The 15,064-nt window shown below is 42.0% G+C and overlaps 2 protein-coding genes across 3 annotated transcripts in view; one reads left to right on the forward strand and one right to left on the reverse strand.

The window, feature by feature from the left end:
* On the forward strand, positions 1 to 13,596 carry plekhg7 (pleckstrin homology domain containing, family G (with RhoGef domain) member 7). The gene is made up of 17 exons (XM_029522098.1): positions 1 to 250; positions 834 to 1,612; positions 2,489 to 2,511; positions 5,273 to 5,376; positions 5,933 to 5,973; positions 6,312 to 6,413; positions 6,768 to 6,917; positions 7,164 to 7,259; positions 7,876 to 7,974; positions 8,508 to 8,621; positions 9,023 to 9,197; positions 10,061 to 10,176; positions 10,429 to 10,516; positions 10,611 to 10,690; positions 10,794 to 10,947; positions 11,149 to 11,246; positions 11,632 to 13,596. Exons 2-17 carry the CDS (start codon positions 968 to 970, stop codon positions 11,740 to 11,742), a joined length of 2,196 nt encoding a protein of 731 aa, XP_029377958.1. The 5' UTR covers positions 1 to 250; positions 834 to 967; the 3' UTR covers positions 11,743 to 13,596.
* eea1 (early endosome antigen 1) overlaps positions 12,332 to 15,064 on the reverse strand; it is a 15,937-nt gene continuing 13,204 nt past the window's right edge. For both annotated transcript variants that reach the window (XM_029522097.1, XM_029522096.1), the window contains one exon: positions 12,332 to 14,995. In XM_029522097.1, coding sequence (XP_029377957.1) covers positions 14,873 to 14,995 — 123 coding nt within the window. In that variant the 3' untranslated portion in view covers positions 12,332 to 14,872. The remainder of the gene's footprint in view (positions 14,996 to 15,064) is intronic.

The following is a 15,064-nucleotide window of genomic DNA, read 5'->3' on the forward strand; positions in this document are numbered from 1 at the left end:
GAGAGAGAGAGAGGGAGGGAGGGAGAGAGAGAGTATGTGTGTATTGATATTCCCACGCAGTCAGATCAGTCGCACCTTCAGCTCCGGACACGCAGCGGCTCTCCTCCCGCCCTCCGCCTGCACTCTTCGGTCACACACCGGCGCCTCTCCCGGGGACTGTTGTGCGTCCAGGCGGCTCCTTCTGTCGCCACCACCGGCGGGACGTCACCTCTCCTCGGCGGGCTGAAGTCGTCTTACCGCCCCGGCCGGTGTAAGTAAACCAGAGAGGTTAGATTTGGATGTTTGTCTCATGCTCACTTTATGACAGGTTGAAACTTTCGGACATATTGTTTCTTCTTCTACGGTTTTTTTTTGTTACCTCGTGGGCTGTTCAGATTCAACACCTCGTTGAATTTAAAAAAGCTAAATTAACCTAACAGAGTGGAAAAACAGGAATGAAAACTTCAGTGCAACAACTTGTGCTGTTGTCCAAGAAAGCCCAAGAACAAAAAAAAAATACATATACATGAACAGACTGACCCTGGACCAGACAAAAGAGAGACACAAATAAGGTGCATGGCCTTTTATTTGAGGCTGCAGTTGACCATTATAATTTATGTTTTAGCATCATTATTTACCCACTGAGCAAGTCCAGTCCCCCTGGTCTGCTCCCTTCACTGACCAACCTGCATATATGTACTATAGTTATACTGTCTGTAATATTTCTGCTCTGCTAATTTACTGCCCCCCCTCCAGATCAAATCCCCCTAAGAAGATTAGGGGGTAAGCCTGTACCCAGCCTGCTTCATTTTTCTTGTGCATATTGACACATTTCTTTTTTTTTTTTCTTACAGAGCCTTGAGGAGTGAATGGTGCTGGAATACAACTGGATTATCATCAGATTTTTACTCAGAGGAGGTGAAGCAACCAGAACACTAGATCCCCCATTTTCTGATCTTCGCTGCTCTACAATGCCTTTGAGGCTACGATGTCTGCGCTGAAGCATGTTATTCTGCAAGGGAAAGACAAGGATGTTGAAAAGAAGCTTGACTGGAGTTATATTGAATGGGCTGAAAATGAGGTTGTCGACACAGGTGTGGCAAATGCACAGACACAGACTGACTGGGGGCCCAAGGAGCATAAGGAGACTCAAACCAGCAACCCAGTCATCATGCACATAAATCTCACACGGACGCACTCCAAGGTGAGACACTTGTCTCTGGGGGACACTGAAGGCGTAGTAGCACCTTTGTTCCAGTTTGACCGGCAGGCTCCTGGTCGCATCTCCACATCTCCCACCTTAAGGAGGATGAGGAGCACCCGACGTCCACTGATAGAGTATCGGGATCCTGTGAGGATGGGGAGCACACAGGAGGAGCCTTCCTCTGCAGGCACGCCATCCCCCATAAGTCCGCTGTCTCCAGTACACAAAGTCAAGTCTCCTCTTGCAGCAACCCCCCTCTCTGATGGGGAGATCTGTCACAATCATCCGCCCATGTTATCCTCTTGCCGACACAGAATCAGATCACAAAGATCAAAGACTTTGGACAGCGGCGTCACTTCCACAGGGCAAGAATGTCACAGTGCTCATCCAACTCTTACTAAAAATTTTGGATTTCCTGATGAAGTGCAGGTAAGCTTTTACTGTATTTTACTTTAGATAAAACATGATTTTTAGCTGAAGCACGTGTTTACAATAAGACAGACCCTAGTCCAGCAGAAATAATTTGTTTCCCTAATCATCACGTAAACCTCGAATCATGTGAGTGGTCTGCTGTGGATTTTATTCCAAAGCCTATAAATTAAAATGGTTACACATTCCTCCCTTGCGGAAACTTTCTCTCGCCCATTCTGCGTTGCCTCCTGCAGTGGTCACTCACAATGCAACCTTTTGACAGCAAATGAATCAGCAGTTACATGCACTGACAGCTCTGACCAAACCCACTGCCTGGAGAGCCCTGGGAAGTGTTCTCCTTGGGCCCCTATTCACCGCAGTCAGCAGTCACCCAATAATGGAGGGGTCAGTGAGCGATGGAAAAAGATAATGGGCAGATCTATTCATCAGCTTGTGGTATTCAAGCAAGCAAATTCTCAATGGAGTCCTGACATTCTCCTCAGATATCAGAGGCTTTTGAATCCAAGCGGCCACTTAAAACACTGATTCAGATTTGAATGTCTTTGAAAGTGATATAGTGGTGTTGCTAGCAGTAGGAGGTCCCTGCAGTCTATATTTAATGCTAAGACAGGCCCAGTGTAGCAGGTAAATAGTATAATTAGAGCTTCTGAAACTCAAAGTGACTAAAAATGAATTTATTTAGCCGCTAAAACGATCTGATTTGAACAAGTGAGTTATGCTGTTTAGTTTTTTTTGTTGTTGTTTTTTCATGTTAATGATGCAAGTAGGTTGGCTGTATTTTGTGTTTCCAATGAACATTGATTTAATACTCAGTTCTGTGAATACAAATGAAAATGTTCTATTGACCGGTGCAGAACTTTTGTTCTTTTGCAGGAGAACGATCACTGCTACATAAGGTAGGTGTGTGCTGTACTGTTTTGCATGTTGTCTATGTAACCTGTCAGTTTGGCCAAACACACCAGTACTTTACTTTCACAACTGTGAGAACATATTTGCATGTCAGGAATGCTGTAAAAACATTACTGAATTCGCAGCACTGTACTTACAGTGCTGATGTTTGTTTGTTTGTTTTTTTTTTTTTATTTTAGTCTGTCATTTGTTTCTTGTTTGCATGCATAATTAATGAAAAAACTTCTGCTGCTCCCTTTTACATATTATCAGTCTAGTCATTTCATTAACAAAAAAATTTGAGCTATGCTGTGTCACTTTAGCATCATGAGCGCCTGAGTGTCTGCTTACCCTTGGTGGACACTCGTGAACAAGTGAGGATGACAGGAATCTTGGTGTAAGGAGCCCCATTGTGCATTCATTGTCATTCATACCCTTGTTAATGAAGCATAAGCTTAGTGGGTTAAGTTTTGAGAGTCCCATGGTTCTGTAAGACCTAGACAAACTCTCATTAAGGCTGTTTTCTCTCACTGCCACCCACACCCCTCCTAATGGGCTGCCGAGCTCTTCCCCTCACCAGATAATTAGGCAGCTATTGTCCCAGTAATTACAGCCTGGCCCTGCGCCTCGCAAGCCATTGGTTGGGACAGTTTTGTTTTGGGCCATCATTATTTCTCTTGTTGTGCTGGAACAAAACATCCTTTTTCACAAGTGCTCTCAGTGGCAGGGAAAGCTTTCTGAACAGCCACAAAGCAACAGGATGTCATTGTGAGGATGCCGTGGACTGCAAGGAGACACTGACCTGGTTTAGAGGAGTGCCTCTCTTCACTGTCCCATTAGTTATGTGTCCTCCTCCGTGTACAGGTGCTTCTCCTCACTGTTATCTGTTCTTGCTGTCCATTCGGTACTTTTTGCCTTTACACTGATATAAAGAGAGTTATATCAGATTACTTCTGCTATTGCAGAGAGCAGTTGGTGTTTTCACAGTTCAGCAGCAGTGTCCTGGAGGAAAAAGGTACCAGGTTACTCATGTTCAGTTCTAGACTAACATATTACTCTTAGACAGGCTGGGCCCTGTAGCCAAGTGGCCTACATGTGCACTCACGTGTCACACGGACAGAAATGCAGCCTCTGAATGAGGGGATCTTATGTGCTATTAGAAAAAGGAAGCCTGATCATTTGGTCTAACAACATAATTTACATATAGTAGTGGAGAAAAAGTAATCAAGGACCAGCAGTGTTCCTCTTTGTTGTATTTCTGTTTCAGTTTTTGTATTGTCACTATAATCAGGGGCATTAGAGTTCACCACAGAGTCAGGCTTCCTTATAATTTGATCATGTCTTGATAACCTTTATCTATCTAATCTAAACACAATGAAGATGTGGTTAGAATACACCAATGGTGAAACAAATTTTAAAACATTCTTCTCCCAACTTTGCCCTTTTTTTTTTTTTGTTTGTTTGTTTGGAGATGGAATTTGAAGTTTTCTTTCTAGAGCCAAGACCCTAAGAAATGTAGACGTTAACCAGAGGGGGATGACCTGCGTCACTGACTGGCTGTCTATCAGTGTCAGCGTTCTCAAAGTGAGCCTTACTTTTGGCAAAACCAGCTTGTCTGGTTGCTGCGGGCCGTGTTTGTGTTGACTGCAGCCATGCTGAACGGTGACACGGAAAGTCTCTTGTTAGCATTAGCAAAGTCTGGATCGTGATTGCTCAGGACAACACTTATCAAACAAGTTTCACTTTTTATTGCTTTCTTTTTTTTTTATTTATTTTATTCAGGTAACAAATGAAAACATGTGTCCGGCCATGCACTTTCTAATTATTCTCACTCGCTCGCTCACTCATCTTCTACTGCTTATCCGTTTCCGGGTCATGGGGGGTGCTGGAGCCAATCACAGCTCAGGTCGCCAGTCCATCACAGGGCCTACACACAGAGACAGACAGAGACCAGCAACCACTCACACTCACACTCACACTCACACTCAGACCTACGGACAAATTAGACTCACCAGTGAACCCAAACATGATGTCTTTGGATGGTGGGAGGAAACCAACGTAGGCACGGGGAGAACATGCTCCACACAGAAAGGCCCCAGGCCTGGGAATCAACCCTGCGACTTCTCCTTGTTGCTGGGCAACAGCACTAACCATACGTGCTGCCACTTTCTAATTATTAATCAACTTGATAACGCCTCACCTTTATGCCATAGCTGAATTCAATTTTTCAGGCTCTTTGATTACTTTTTTTATTTTTTTTTATTTAAATGCATAAATTGGCAAAATGTTCCTTCAGCTGTAATCCGTCAAGTAAAACAGCGAAAGGATCAGACAAAACACTTGAACAGTTTCTCTTTAAGCTTTGCTCCAGGCTAAAAGGCTGGCCTGTGTTTTTCCAGCTATAGACATGCCTTGGTATCTCTAAATGTGAGAAGGGGATTATAACCAGCACACATCAACAGCTTGCTTCTTTCTACATAAATAGGGTGATCCATTAAGCGCCCCCCCCCAACACAGCCAAACACAGATAGTGTTTCACTGGTATTCCAACCATGAAAAATGACAAAAGGAATTCTGTTATTTCCTGTTGCGCTAGATCTGCTCTCTTTGTGCGGTTTTACACTGACAGTAGAATACTAATGGATCTTAAAAGAGTGAATCCCAGATGTCCAGTGGTTTTAAAACGTCAAGCGTTAATACCACTTGTAATGTTGCCATGTGTAGCAGCAGCCTCATGAGATGTTCAACTGTCTGCCTCTGTTTCCTCAGGCTTCAGGAAAGAAGACGTAGCTCCGTGGTGGTCAGCTTGCCTGGATTGGATGTTTCACCAGGAGACCTTTTTGTATCCAATGGAGCAGCTGGCATATTAAGTGGTATAAACGTTTCTGGTGAAATTATATATCATGCAACTTTTATGGTACCATTTCTCTGTATCTTGAATCATATCTTTGTATATGTATCACATATCAATAGCACATTCTTGCATCTTGTCGGTATAGGTCAGTTTGGGTTGCTCGTGTTCCATAATCTATAAAGAGGCTCCAAGGAGCATTATGTTTATGTAAGAAATATATTCCTGGAGTAAGTAGTCGATGCAAGTCTTGCTCTAGCTTTTTCTATCTGACAATGTTTCAAGATTTTTCAAGACAAATCTTAATTGCAAATATATACAATCCTTCAGTGGTACACAGTTATTAATGTTATTGATGCTTCCAAGAATTTACAGCACCAACATACCCCCTAAATGTGCTTTATTTTTTGTTCAAACAGTGGCATTTTCATTTTCTGTGCGATGGTACCTGAAGATCAGCAGTTTTTATCCCAACAGCCTGTTTTGTTTGTTTGATTCTAATCCCATTTGCTGCATACCTCATGTTTACCCTTTCACATTTTGTTAAATAATCTGCCGTTTTTATTTTATTCTCACAGATACAAAGAAGTCAAAGTGGCCTTTTTTAAAGCGCACTACGGTGGGTGTGTTTTTTATTTATTTATTTATTTTTTCTTTGTCTCTTCTCTATTGTTGTCTTGCTGCCAGTGTTTGCATGTGGTTGTACTGCTGTACTTGGTTTTAGCAGAAGCAGTTGTTTTGGACATTGTTCTCTGACCCACTTCCCAAACCAGATTAATGTGTTTCCTCTTATCCCCTTTTGGCCACACAGACTTTGTAATTTGTCAACAAGAACAAAGAAATCAGTTTGCTTAGTTTTGGAGAAGAGGACTGTTATTTGGACAGATAATAAAACACAATACCAGCAAATACATCCTCGGTGTAATGTCATCATGTGTCTTTTCCTCCAACTCTCAGACTAAGGGGAAGTCACAGACAGGCACAGTGTCAGATATTGAAAAATATCTTTCAACTGCACAGATTCCAGACTGGCGAGACACTGACCTTCAGAAGTATAAGGTAAAAAAGACAAATCATGCTTTTAAACCATGTTTATACCATCTTTCCAGCTCTGTCAATGACTTCTGGTCACACCAAAATCTTAGTTTGAACAGACTCCAGGTTCAGCTTTCTGAATATGTTAGAAGTTAGAAGGAAGCTGCACATGTTGTGCAAGAACCAGAATTTCTAGGCAGTTAAGAGTCAGGTCAACCCTGAAAATGCACATAAACAAACACTACCTATGTGTATCAAGGTGGGGGTAAGATTTACACTGACAGAATATAAAGTGATTTTGCAGACGCTCTGAGATGCCTGAGGAATATACATTTTCCCTCTGTGCATGTGTGTCTTTTTGTCTTTTTTTGTCTACAGGACTACTCTCTGGCAGAGTTTTTGCGACACCAGTCCTCCCAGGTGAGCGTCGCCTCATACCCTCAGAGTTTCAAGAGACAAGAAACCATCTGGGAGCTTTTCACCAGTGAGTGTGTCTACTTCCTGGATCAGCTCATGGTTCTCAAAGAGGTGAGCAAGAATGAACTCACACATACAAACACACAAACAAAAGACCATGACTAAATAGACCAAGCCCAAAATGAAACAAAACACCTGCTGCTTTGTGTTTTCGCTCCTCTCACTGAATTCCTGTCACTTGGTTTTCTGTAAAAGTCTCTTTGGGGCTTCACTTCTTTAGATAGAGCAATGGATTAGAAATGTAATGCTAAGCCTACAGATAGCCGTAGCCCTTTCAACTCCTTTTGTTGCTCTCAGGTGTTTTTGGCTACCCTCACAAACCTGCACACGAGGAACTGCCTGACTGACATTGACTCCTGGAGATTGTTCGCAAACCTCAATGAACTTTGCCTGGTAAGATGTAATAAAGTTTAGTAGCAATATGTTTGTAGGGAGCCTATTTGTTTCACGTGCTATACACATGAAACAAATGAGACTGTTTATGGTGCAGCAACAAATCAACACAAGAGCACCAATGTTAACTCTGTCTAACCCAAAGAATGTGCCTAAAATAAGAAGATGGCAATAATTCATTTATGTGTTTCACCTCATTTAACCATGAAATAAACATTTTATCAAAAGAATGCTGGCCAAGATTACAGAAGCTACAGATAAATAACAGAGAGATAACTGAAGACACAGCCTGCCATAAAATCTTAATCTAAAAGGAGCATAATAATCAAAATTTCCAATGCCCAAAATATTTTATGGTAAAATCAACCTCAGCTAAACGGAAACTTGAAAACATAAATATAGGTGAGAGCAATCTTATTATTATACCATTCCTAATGTTGGCACCTGAGGAACTGTTAAAACTGAGATAATAGGTCTGCCTGTCTCTCATTTTTTTTGTCGGCTCATCTCTAGGTTCTTTTATTTTATCTTCATGTGTTGTTAACTGAGTGAGTGAGGCATGGCAGTGTGTCGTGGTTATGCAGTGACACTTGACACTGAGCGTTCTCTGCCGCAGGTGAGCTTTGGTTTCCTAAACAACCTCCTCCGTGTCATCAAGGACACGTTGGAGATTACTGAGGGTGGCGGGCCCACCCTGCTGGAGCTGCTGAGCAAGGTTAGCATGACTCATCTGGACACACACCAACACATTCTACATTTCAATTTGTTCAGCTGTATGAGGCAACTGAGAGATTGATAATTAATACTTAATGATTCTTAGAATTATATTAAAATGTGTCTTATTCATGCACACGTTCGCATGTGTTTGTGTCATTTTGTGTAACTATACCTGTTGCTAGTCTTTGTCATACTACTGGAGCCTGTTCAGAGTAAAATATGAACAATCATATGCATTATTCTAACTGGATCACAAGGTCTACTGAAACCCTGCAATCCAGTTTTCATATTTTGTTCTCTGATAATAATTAACTATGAGCTCCAGTTCAACCAAAAAGAAAATGATCGACTGCACCATCAAATTATTCATCACACACGATGAAGAGAGGTACTAATTCATCTGACAGAAGGTTTCTATTCTCACGCCCAGATTTCCATGTTCTTTATGGCCTGTTTATCTGCAGCCTAATGGCTGATGTGACACAGCGGTCTGTGTCCCAGCGTTTGTTTAACTCTCCTATCTGCTGGTAGACTTTCCAGGACAGCATATGTCACTGCCTGCAGAAGTACTGCCTCAACTACTCCACAGCTCTGCTTTATCTGGACAGCCTGAAGCCCAGAGAGGACTTTGGATCTTATGTGAAGGTACAGGAAGGAACTCACTCATGGCAGCTGCGTGTGTGTGAGCGCACTGTGTACTTAGACAACAAGACAGGCAATGTGGTGCCAAGTATGATAGAGGACACGCCAAAACTGCTGCCTAAACAGTCACAAATAACAACTATTCCAGCATCACCACGGTGCCAAAGAGAGGAATGTGCTCAATAGTCTCTCGTGTAACCTTCCCTGTCATCGTGTTTATGTATTTAAGGCTTTTATTGTATTTTGGTCTTCTGGTTCTTTTCAATGCCCATCCCCCCACACACACGTCCCTCTGGTCACACAAATACCATGTCAAGCTTTTTCACCCCTCTGACCTCCCTCTTTTTTACAGCCCTCATCTCACTCTGTCCACTCTCTTACTTCCCCTCCCCATTTTCCCCAAGTGGTGCGAGAGGAATGAGCAGTGCCGGCGGCTGCAACTGCGCGACCTGTTGGTGGCGCCTCTGCAGAGGCTGACTCGATACCCACTGCTGCTGCGGAATATTGCCAAGCGATGTCTGTCAGAGGTTGACAGCTGTGGCCTGCAGTCCATCACAGATCAAGTGGACACATCGATATGTGAGAGGAAACACATCTTCATCTGAATTTTTCCCTTTTCACAACATCACAGAATGTACTTTTATTTTGATGTACAAAAAAACGAAACCTGAGCGACTGCACCGTATCGACAGGCTTTCACTAAGTGTCGGCTGTTGAGGGACGAGTAATACAACTTGAAGTATTTCGGATAGGTGTCAGCTGCTGATGACAAACTGTGATTGAAGTCATTACTTGGTCATTACTTAAGCATTTCTTTGGTAAAGTGTTTGTCAGCAAGTGGGTTAGAAACACATTGAGATAGAAAAAGGATGTCACGCAGGTGTAAGAAAGCTTATCTCTGTCAACACTTTTATAGCAAACAGGCTTCTTGGTTTGGACAGCCGCCAGCAGCCCTGACCGTTTGTTCTTCACAGCCTGTCTGCTCTTGCAGACCTGTTGTGGCAGTTTACTCTGTAACTGGAGGGACAGGCTGTGGGAAATGTGCTGCAGCACCGCAACACCTCAGTGTTAGTTTGTTGGATTGAAACTGAACAGCGTGCCCTCGTAAATTTTTGAAGAGAAGAGGTGTGTGTGTGAGTTTCAGAGGCAATGCTGCATCAAAGGTGAGTAGGCCAATGTCTTCGGGGTGTGGTGGATTTACTGTTACAGCTGGATGAGCTGTAATCTGCCCCACCCAGGCTTGGCAGGCAACCATGACTACTAATGAATGCACAAAGCATGATGCATAAAGTTGTTTTATTATCCATGAGCTCACATTTCAAAGAATGATTTTTGTCTGTTGTCTCTAATGTGTTTAAATATTCTTGTAAGTAGTTAATGTGTTCTTTACATGATACCACTTCTCTGTTTTTAGTGATTGAAATGATCAATCTGTTCTCTAGGTGATTTGGAGGGAAAGGTCAAATGGCTGGATAACTACCAGAAGGTGAAGCAGCTGCGAGATGCCCTGGTGTGGCTGCCTGTGTGGGAGAGAGACAAGCGTGCCTTCATCCCTGAGGTCTGTTGGGTTGTGTTTTTGTGTATACATTAGTACGCACACTCCCACGTCACCGTCCAATACCTTTTGCGTGCAGATGAAACGACCCAATTGTTTATCTGCTGGTGAAATCAGAGAAAGCAAAGACAACTATCACCATATTCAGATCTTGCAGTGACATTAGTTGTTACTGCTGTTATCAAAAATCTTTCAATGCTAGTTTGTGTGTCAGGTGTTTTCCTTTTCTGGTCTGATCGACGGCTTCTCTTTCAGAATCTGAAACATCTGTTAAAGGCTGTGACTCTGGAGAATCTCATTTCTCACAGAAGTCTGCTGCATGAAGGGAAACTGGTCGCCACAGGTGTGTAGAGCTGGAACAAGTCCAACATATTTCAAGTGCCCTGTGCTTCGATTTGAAAAGAACCCTAAACTGTCTTTCCTCGGTTCATTGGCAGAGAATGCAAAGCTGATAGATGTCTATCTATTCCTGTTTGACGAATTCCTGCTGATCACAAAGATAAAGAGAAACAAGAAGGTATGTCACTCACTCATGCTAACCAACGACAGATATCCAGTAGAGTACCAACTACAGAAGCTTCATAACATTTTCACCTGGTGTCCCGACCTGTCCATGTTAGAGATCCATCAGTTCGGAGCAGAATACTCTCCGGCCACCTCAGAATCTGGAGCTGGATCAGCTGCTGAAGGAGGGATCCACATTCACGGTTGTTGACCAGCCGGTTTCTCTGGACCGACTCAAGCTGAAGAACATCGATCAGCTAAATGCCTCAAGTAATTCTAACTACTACTATTTCAGACATGCTCTCTTTGACCGTCACTGATTGCGTAATGATAAATACTTAATTATTGACACCAGAAGGTGAACATGTTTGAGGTTACGTACAGCAGAATACAAATATCATCCTCTCATTCCATCCAGCATTCTTTGTAGCTGTTTTTAATGGAAATTGTTATTGTGTGCTTTGTTTGTAGCATCGGGGCTGCCGCATTCTTTCATAATCATGCACCAGAACCGCTACCAGCAGTGTATCGGTGCCTTCATCCTGCAGGCTGCGTCAGAGTCGGCCAAGGTAGATCCGTTCAGCTTAGCTAAGAGTTTCATAGGGGTGTAGTCCATTGCACACATTCTGTCGAGAGAATATATTAATATCCACCAATTTCTACCATGTAAACAGCAACACCACAATGTACAAAGAGCAAAATAAGATGTTTGGCTTTTTGGAGCATTGATACATATCACTTCTCAATTCATCTAATTTCCCTGTATGGTCTCTGAAATAGACCTTTTCAATTTATGTAAATAGACTTGACTATATTAGCAAAATTGAAACCTTCAGAAGAGTTCACTTATGGCTCCTGTTGACATATTTTCCAAAATATTCATCTAGCCAAACAATGAAACTGTTAAACTTCATAAACTTACACTTTTTCCTGACACCTTGATGTGTTTTCCAGAGAGTGTGGATGTCGAAGATAGAGGGCGCTGTGATGGCGCTGCTGAAGTCAGACTCTGAGCAGCCTAGAGTCAAGAGCTGCTCATTGTGGTTGGAGTCCTCTCAGATCTGACCCCTCAAACTGCACTGGAAGCCATCAGCAATGCCTTTAATGTCAGCTGTGCACTTCACCGTCCGCTGAAGTCTTGTGACTGTATTAGCACTAGCATCATTTTGTAAACTAAACGTTTGCCTTTAAAGGCAGCTGCTGCCATAGTGTACAATAAATGTCTGATTGTGAGGTTTTGTTTTTTTCTTTTAAGAGTGTGCATCATTTCACACTTAAAAACTTCCCTGGTTTGCAATTGCTTTTAGCCACCAGCTTCAGAGACTATCAGTCATTTGTAAAAACAATCTCAAAGTAAACTTTCATTAAAAGGTAAGACGTTGTCATGGTTTTCTCAATTTTGAGACTCGTATGAAGTCCAATGGAGACCCTAACCCAATTCCACAACAGCTAAACAACCTGATGCCATTACGTAATAAGACTGAGGGGAGGTTTTCTACTGAAACTCAAGTTCAATGCCGTGCTTGGTGAAACATTTCACATTTTTATTTTTTTATTGATTTTGTTTAAGAGCAACAATTCCTATAACAAGTCCTGAAAATAGCTTACTTAAAACAGCAGTCACAGTGTTTATGTCCACAAAAGCACTCAAATAGAAACATACTGCAGATTTTATTTATGTTTGTGATGACAATGAATTACAAAAAACAACTGGTATGTGAACATAAATTACATTATTTCTTGTCCCTTCAGGTGAACTGCAGCCATCCTGACTGTGGTAATACACGGTGCACTTCACTTCTGACCATGAGCAGTGGCATACAAAGACGTTGGCCTAAGGCACACCTTCACAACCACCAGAGATGATGACTCCCCAAAAAAAAAAAAAAAAATGGAGCGACAGGCCCGTTAACATCATGCATGATAACTGAGCAACACGAAGCAAGCTGCAATTCAGTGTGTATAGGTCTGTGGTGCCATTTTGTAAAAATGAGTAAGACACTGATGAATCCACACAGTTTCTACATCCACGTGTTATATATTTCCTTTTTCTCTTTCATTACAAACATTTACAAAGATAATTATGACAGTATTAATGTATTAATGAGCATTTAAGCACACCAAGGCGAGAAACGCTGAAGCCAGTATAAAGTTGGTGGTGCTATGTTTGTGGCTGGGCTCTCTTGTGTACAAGCCCACTATACAATAAGGTGCAAACCATCCCAGCGACTGAATAACTTCATAGATCAATCATAAATTCTTGATCAAATGCAGGCAATGGCATAACATTTGTGACATCTAAGGTTTAGAAATAGTGCTTTTCCTGTGCCAATCTGAGGTAGACTTAACAAAACCAATGCAACATAAAAAGAAACAGGTGTTTTTTGAGAGTTTGCAACTGAGTTGGACATTCTTTAGGAATAGGAATACAAGCATAAAGAACTAATTTAGTAAGCACAAAGCTGAAACGAGAAGCACGTCGCAAAACGCTGGAACAACCTGAATGGTAACATGACTTACAGTGTTATCACCTGCTCCAGTCTGTAGACAATTGCACAAGAAGATCTTAATAATACCTGTTCACCATTATAACTTAATCAAAGCAGGAATGAACTTTTACAGTGTTCTCAGCTGTAGGTGGGCTGGACAGTAAACACTGCACCTGAAAGCAGCACCAATGTCCCCAAGCAGCGCAAGACTCTGAGCACAGCATGCACACACACTCTTTCAGCAACGTCACACACAGCCACAATTATTGCTTCAAAGCAGAGCACGCACAAACGCTCACACTCTCACACCTCAAGCAGTAGTCAGTTGCTGTTGTTGCAGATGAGACAAGCAGCAGGAAAAAAAAAAAAAAATTAAAAAAATTAAAAAAATAATGCAATCACCTTCAAAAGACAGAGTCTCCAGTCTGCAGAAAGCACCACAATTTGTAGAAATGGCCACAGAAAGAAATGTGGCACAGCAAAAACTGAGAGGACATTAACAAAAAAGCAGCCTGTCAGATCGTCATACATGCCGCTGTGCACCTCTGAGTTCAAGATAAAAATGGCAAACCCTGTGATTTAAAACTCAAAAGAGACGGTTAAAAAGAATACTGCAATACGAAAACAAACTGAGGGCTTTCATCTGGTTTGTGTTCCTGCTTCAGACATTCTTTGGTCATGAAATAGGTTGAACAAATTAATTTCCACAAATTTACGAACACGCTGCCACACAAAGGAAACATGCAGTAACTGATTTTATGCTGGCGCATAAAATGCTTTCAGATTAAAACAAAAAATTATTTATATATAATGGAAGTTTTCCTACTTCTTGCAACCCAATGGTAAAAACTGATGTGTGAATTCACACATCATGCGTTTTTATGAATTCCTGTCTACAGACAAATTAAAACAGCTCTTTAGTTGCTTTGTTTTGCGGGTAATGAAATGTTGACAGTTCAGAAATGCTTTTTATTATTGAAAGTAAAAATTGGCATTAGACACATTAAATAGAGTCTGACAGTAAAATTGAAAAGTTTTACAAAAATATTTTTGTACTTAGTGAATCTTAATTTTATTGCTATAAAAATAAGAAGTTAATTTAGCTTAGCTTTTTTGTTTTTTCTTAATGATCAAATTGATGTATATATATTCAGTTATACACAGAAAACACTGTTAAACTGGGAATTTACAGATATTTTTGGGAATATTGTTACCTGCATTTACCTTTGTGGGGCAGCAGTGATTTTCAAAGTCACTATTAGAATATTTATTGACCCTACACTTCCTGACAGACATCAGAAATGTTGCAATGCACAAAAGCAGCCATCTTGCAACTGCTAAAAATGCCAAACGTTCATGGAGATGTGAACCTGAACTTAAAACGATGGATGGTGTTTAGTTCTCAGTGTCTCCACCCTCTGGCAGTCCACAGGAGTAGCAAAGGCACAAAAACAGATACAGACAATCACTACCAGCACCCCCCCCCCCGACCCCCCGACCCCTCACGTGGCCCTGGGGTCTTTAGGTTTACTTGCATGCAGGTGGGAGTCTTTGCACAGGGTCTGTTGTTTATAGTGCACATGAAATACGTCAAAGACACGCCACCTTCTGCCTGCTGGAGTAGGATGGGAAGGGAAGGGAAGAAGCATGGGGTGTGGGGAAGGTGTGTTGGGATGTTGGGGTAAGGTAAAGGAATGAGAGGGAAATCAGCCTTGAAGCTCCTCGAAACACGTCTCGCACACTCGTACTGGCTTTTTAGAGGACGGCGTGAGGGCATTCTTCGCCGAACACTCGGCACAGAAAATGTTCCCACAGTGTCTGCAGTGGTGCTGGGTATTGACAGGGGATTTAAGGGGGGGGGGAGTCAAGAGTGAGATATTTTGTTCTCTTGCTTTTAA

Source organism: Echeneis naucrates, chromosome 16, assembly GCF_900963305.1.
Source record: "Echeneis naucrates chromosome 16, fEcheNa1.1, whole genome shotgun sequence".
Taxonomy (NCBI): domain Eukaryota; kingdom Metazoa; phylum Chordata; class Actinopteri; order Carangiformes; family Echeneidae; genus Echeneis; species Echeneis naucrates.

Bases quoted from the DNA above. Each gene is read 5' to 3' on its own strand.
- plekhg7 (XM_029522098.1), top strand. From the start codon at position 968: ATGTCTGCGCTGAAGCATGTTATTCTGCAAGGGAAAGACAAGGATGTT. The intron at 2,512-5,272 runs GTAGGTGTGTGC...CTGTTTCCTCAG, and splicing joins AACGATCACTGCTACATAAG to GCTTCAGGAAAGAAGACGTA. The intron at 5,377-5,932 runs GTATAAACGTTT...TTATTCTCACAG, and splicing joins AGCAGCTGGCATATTAAGTG to ATACAAAGAAGTCAAAGTGG.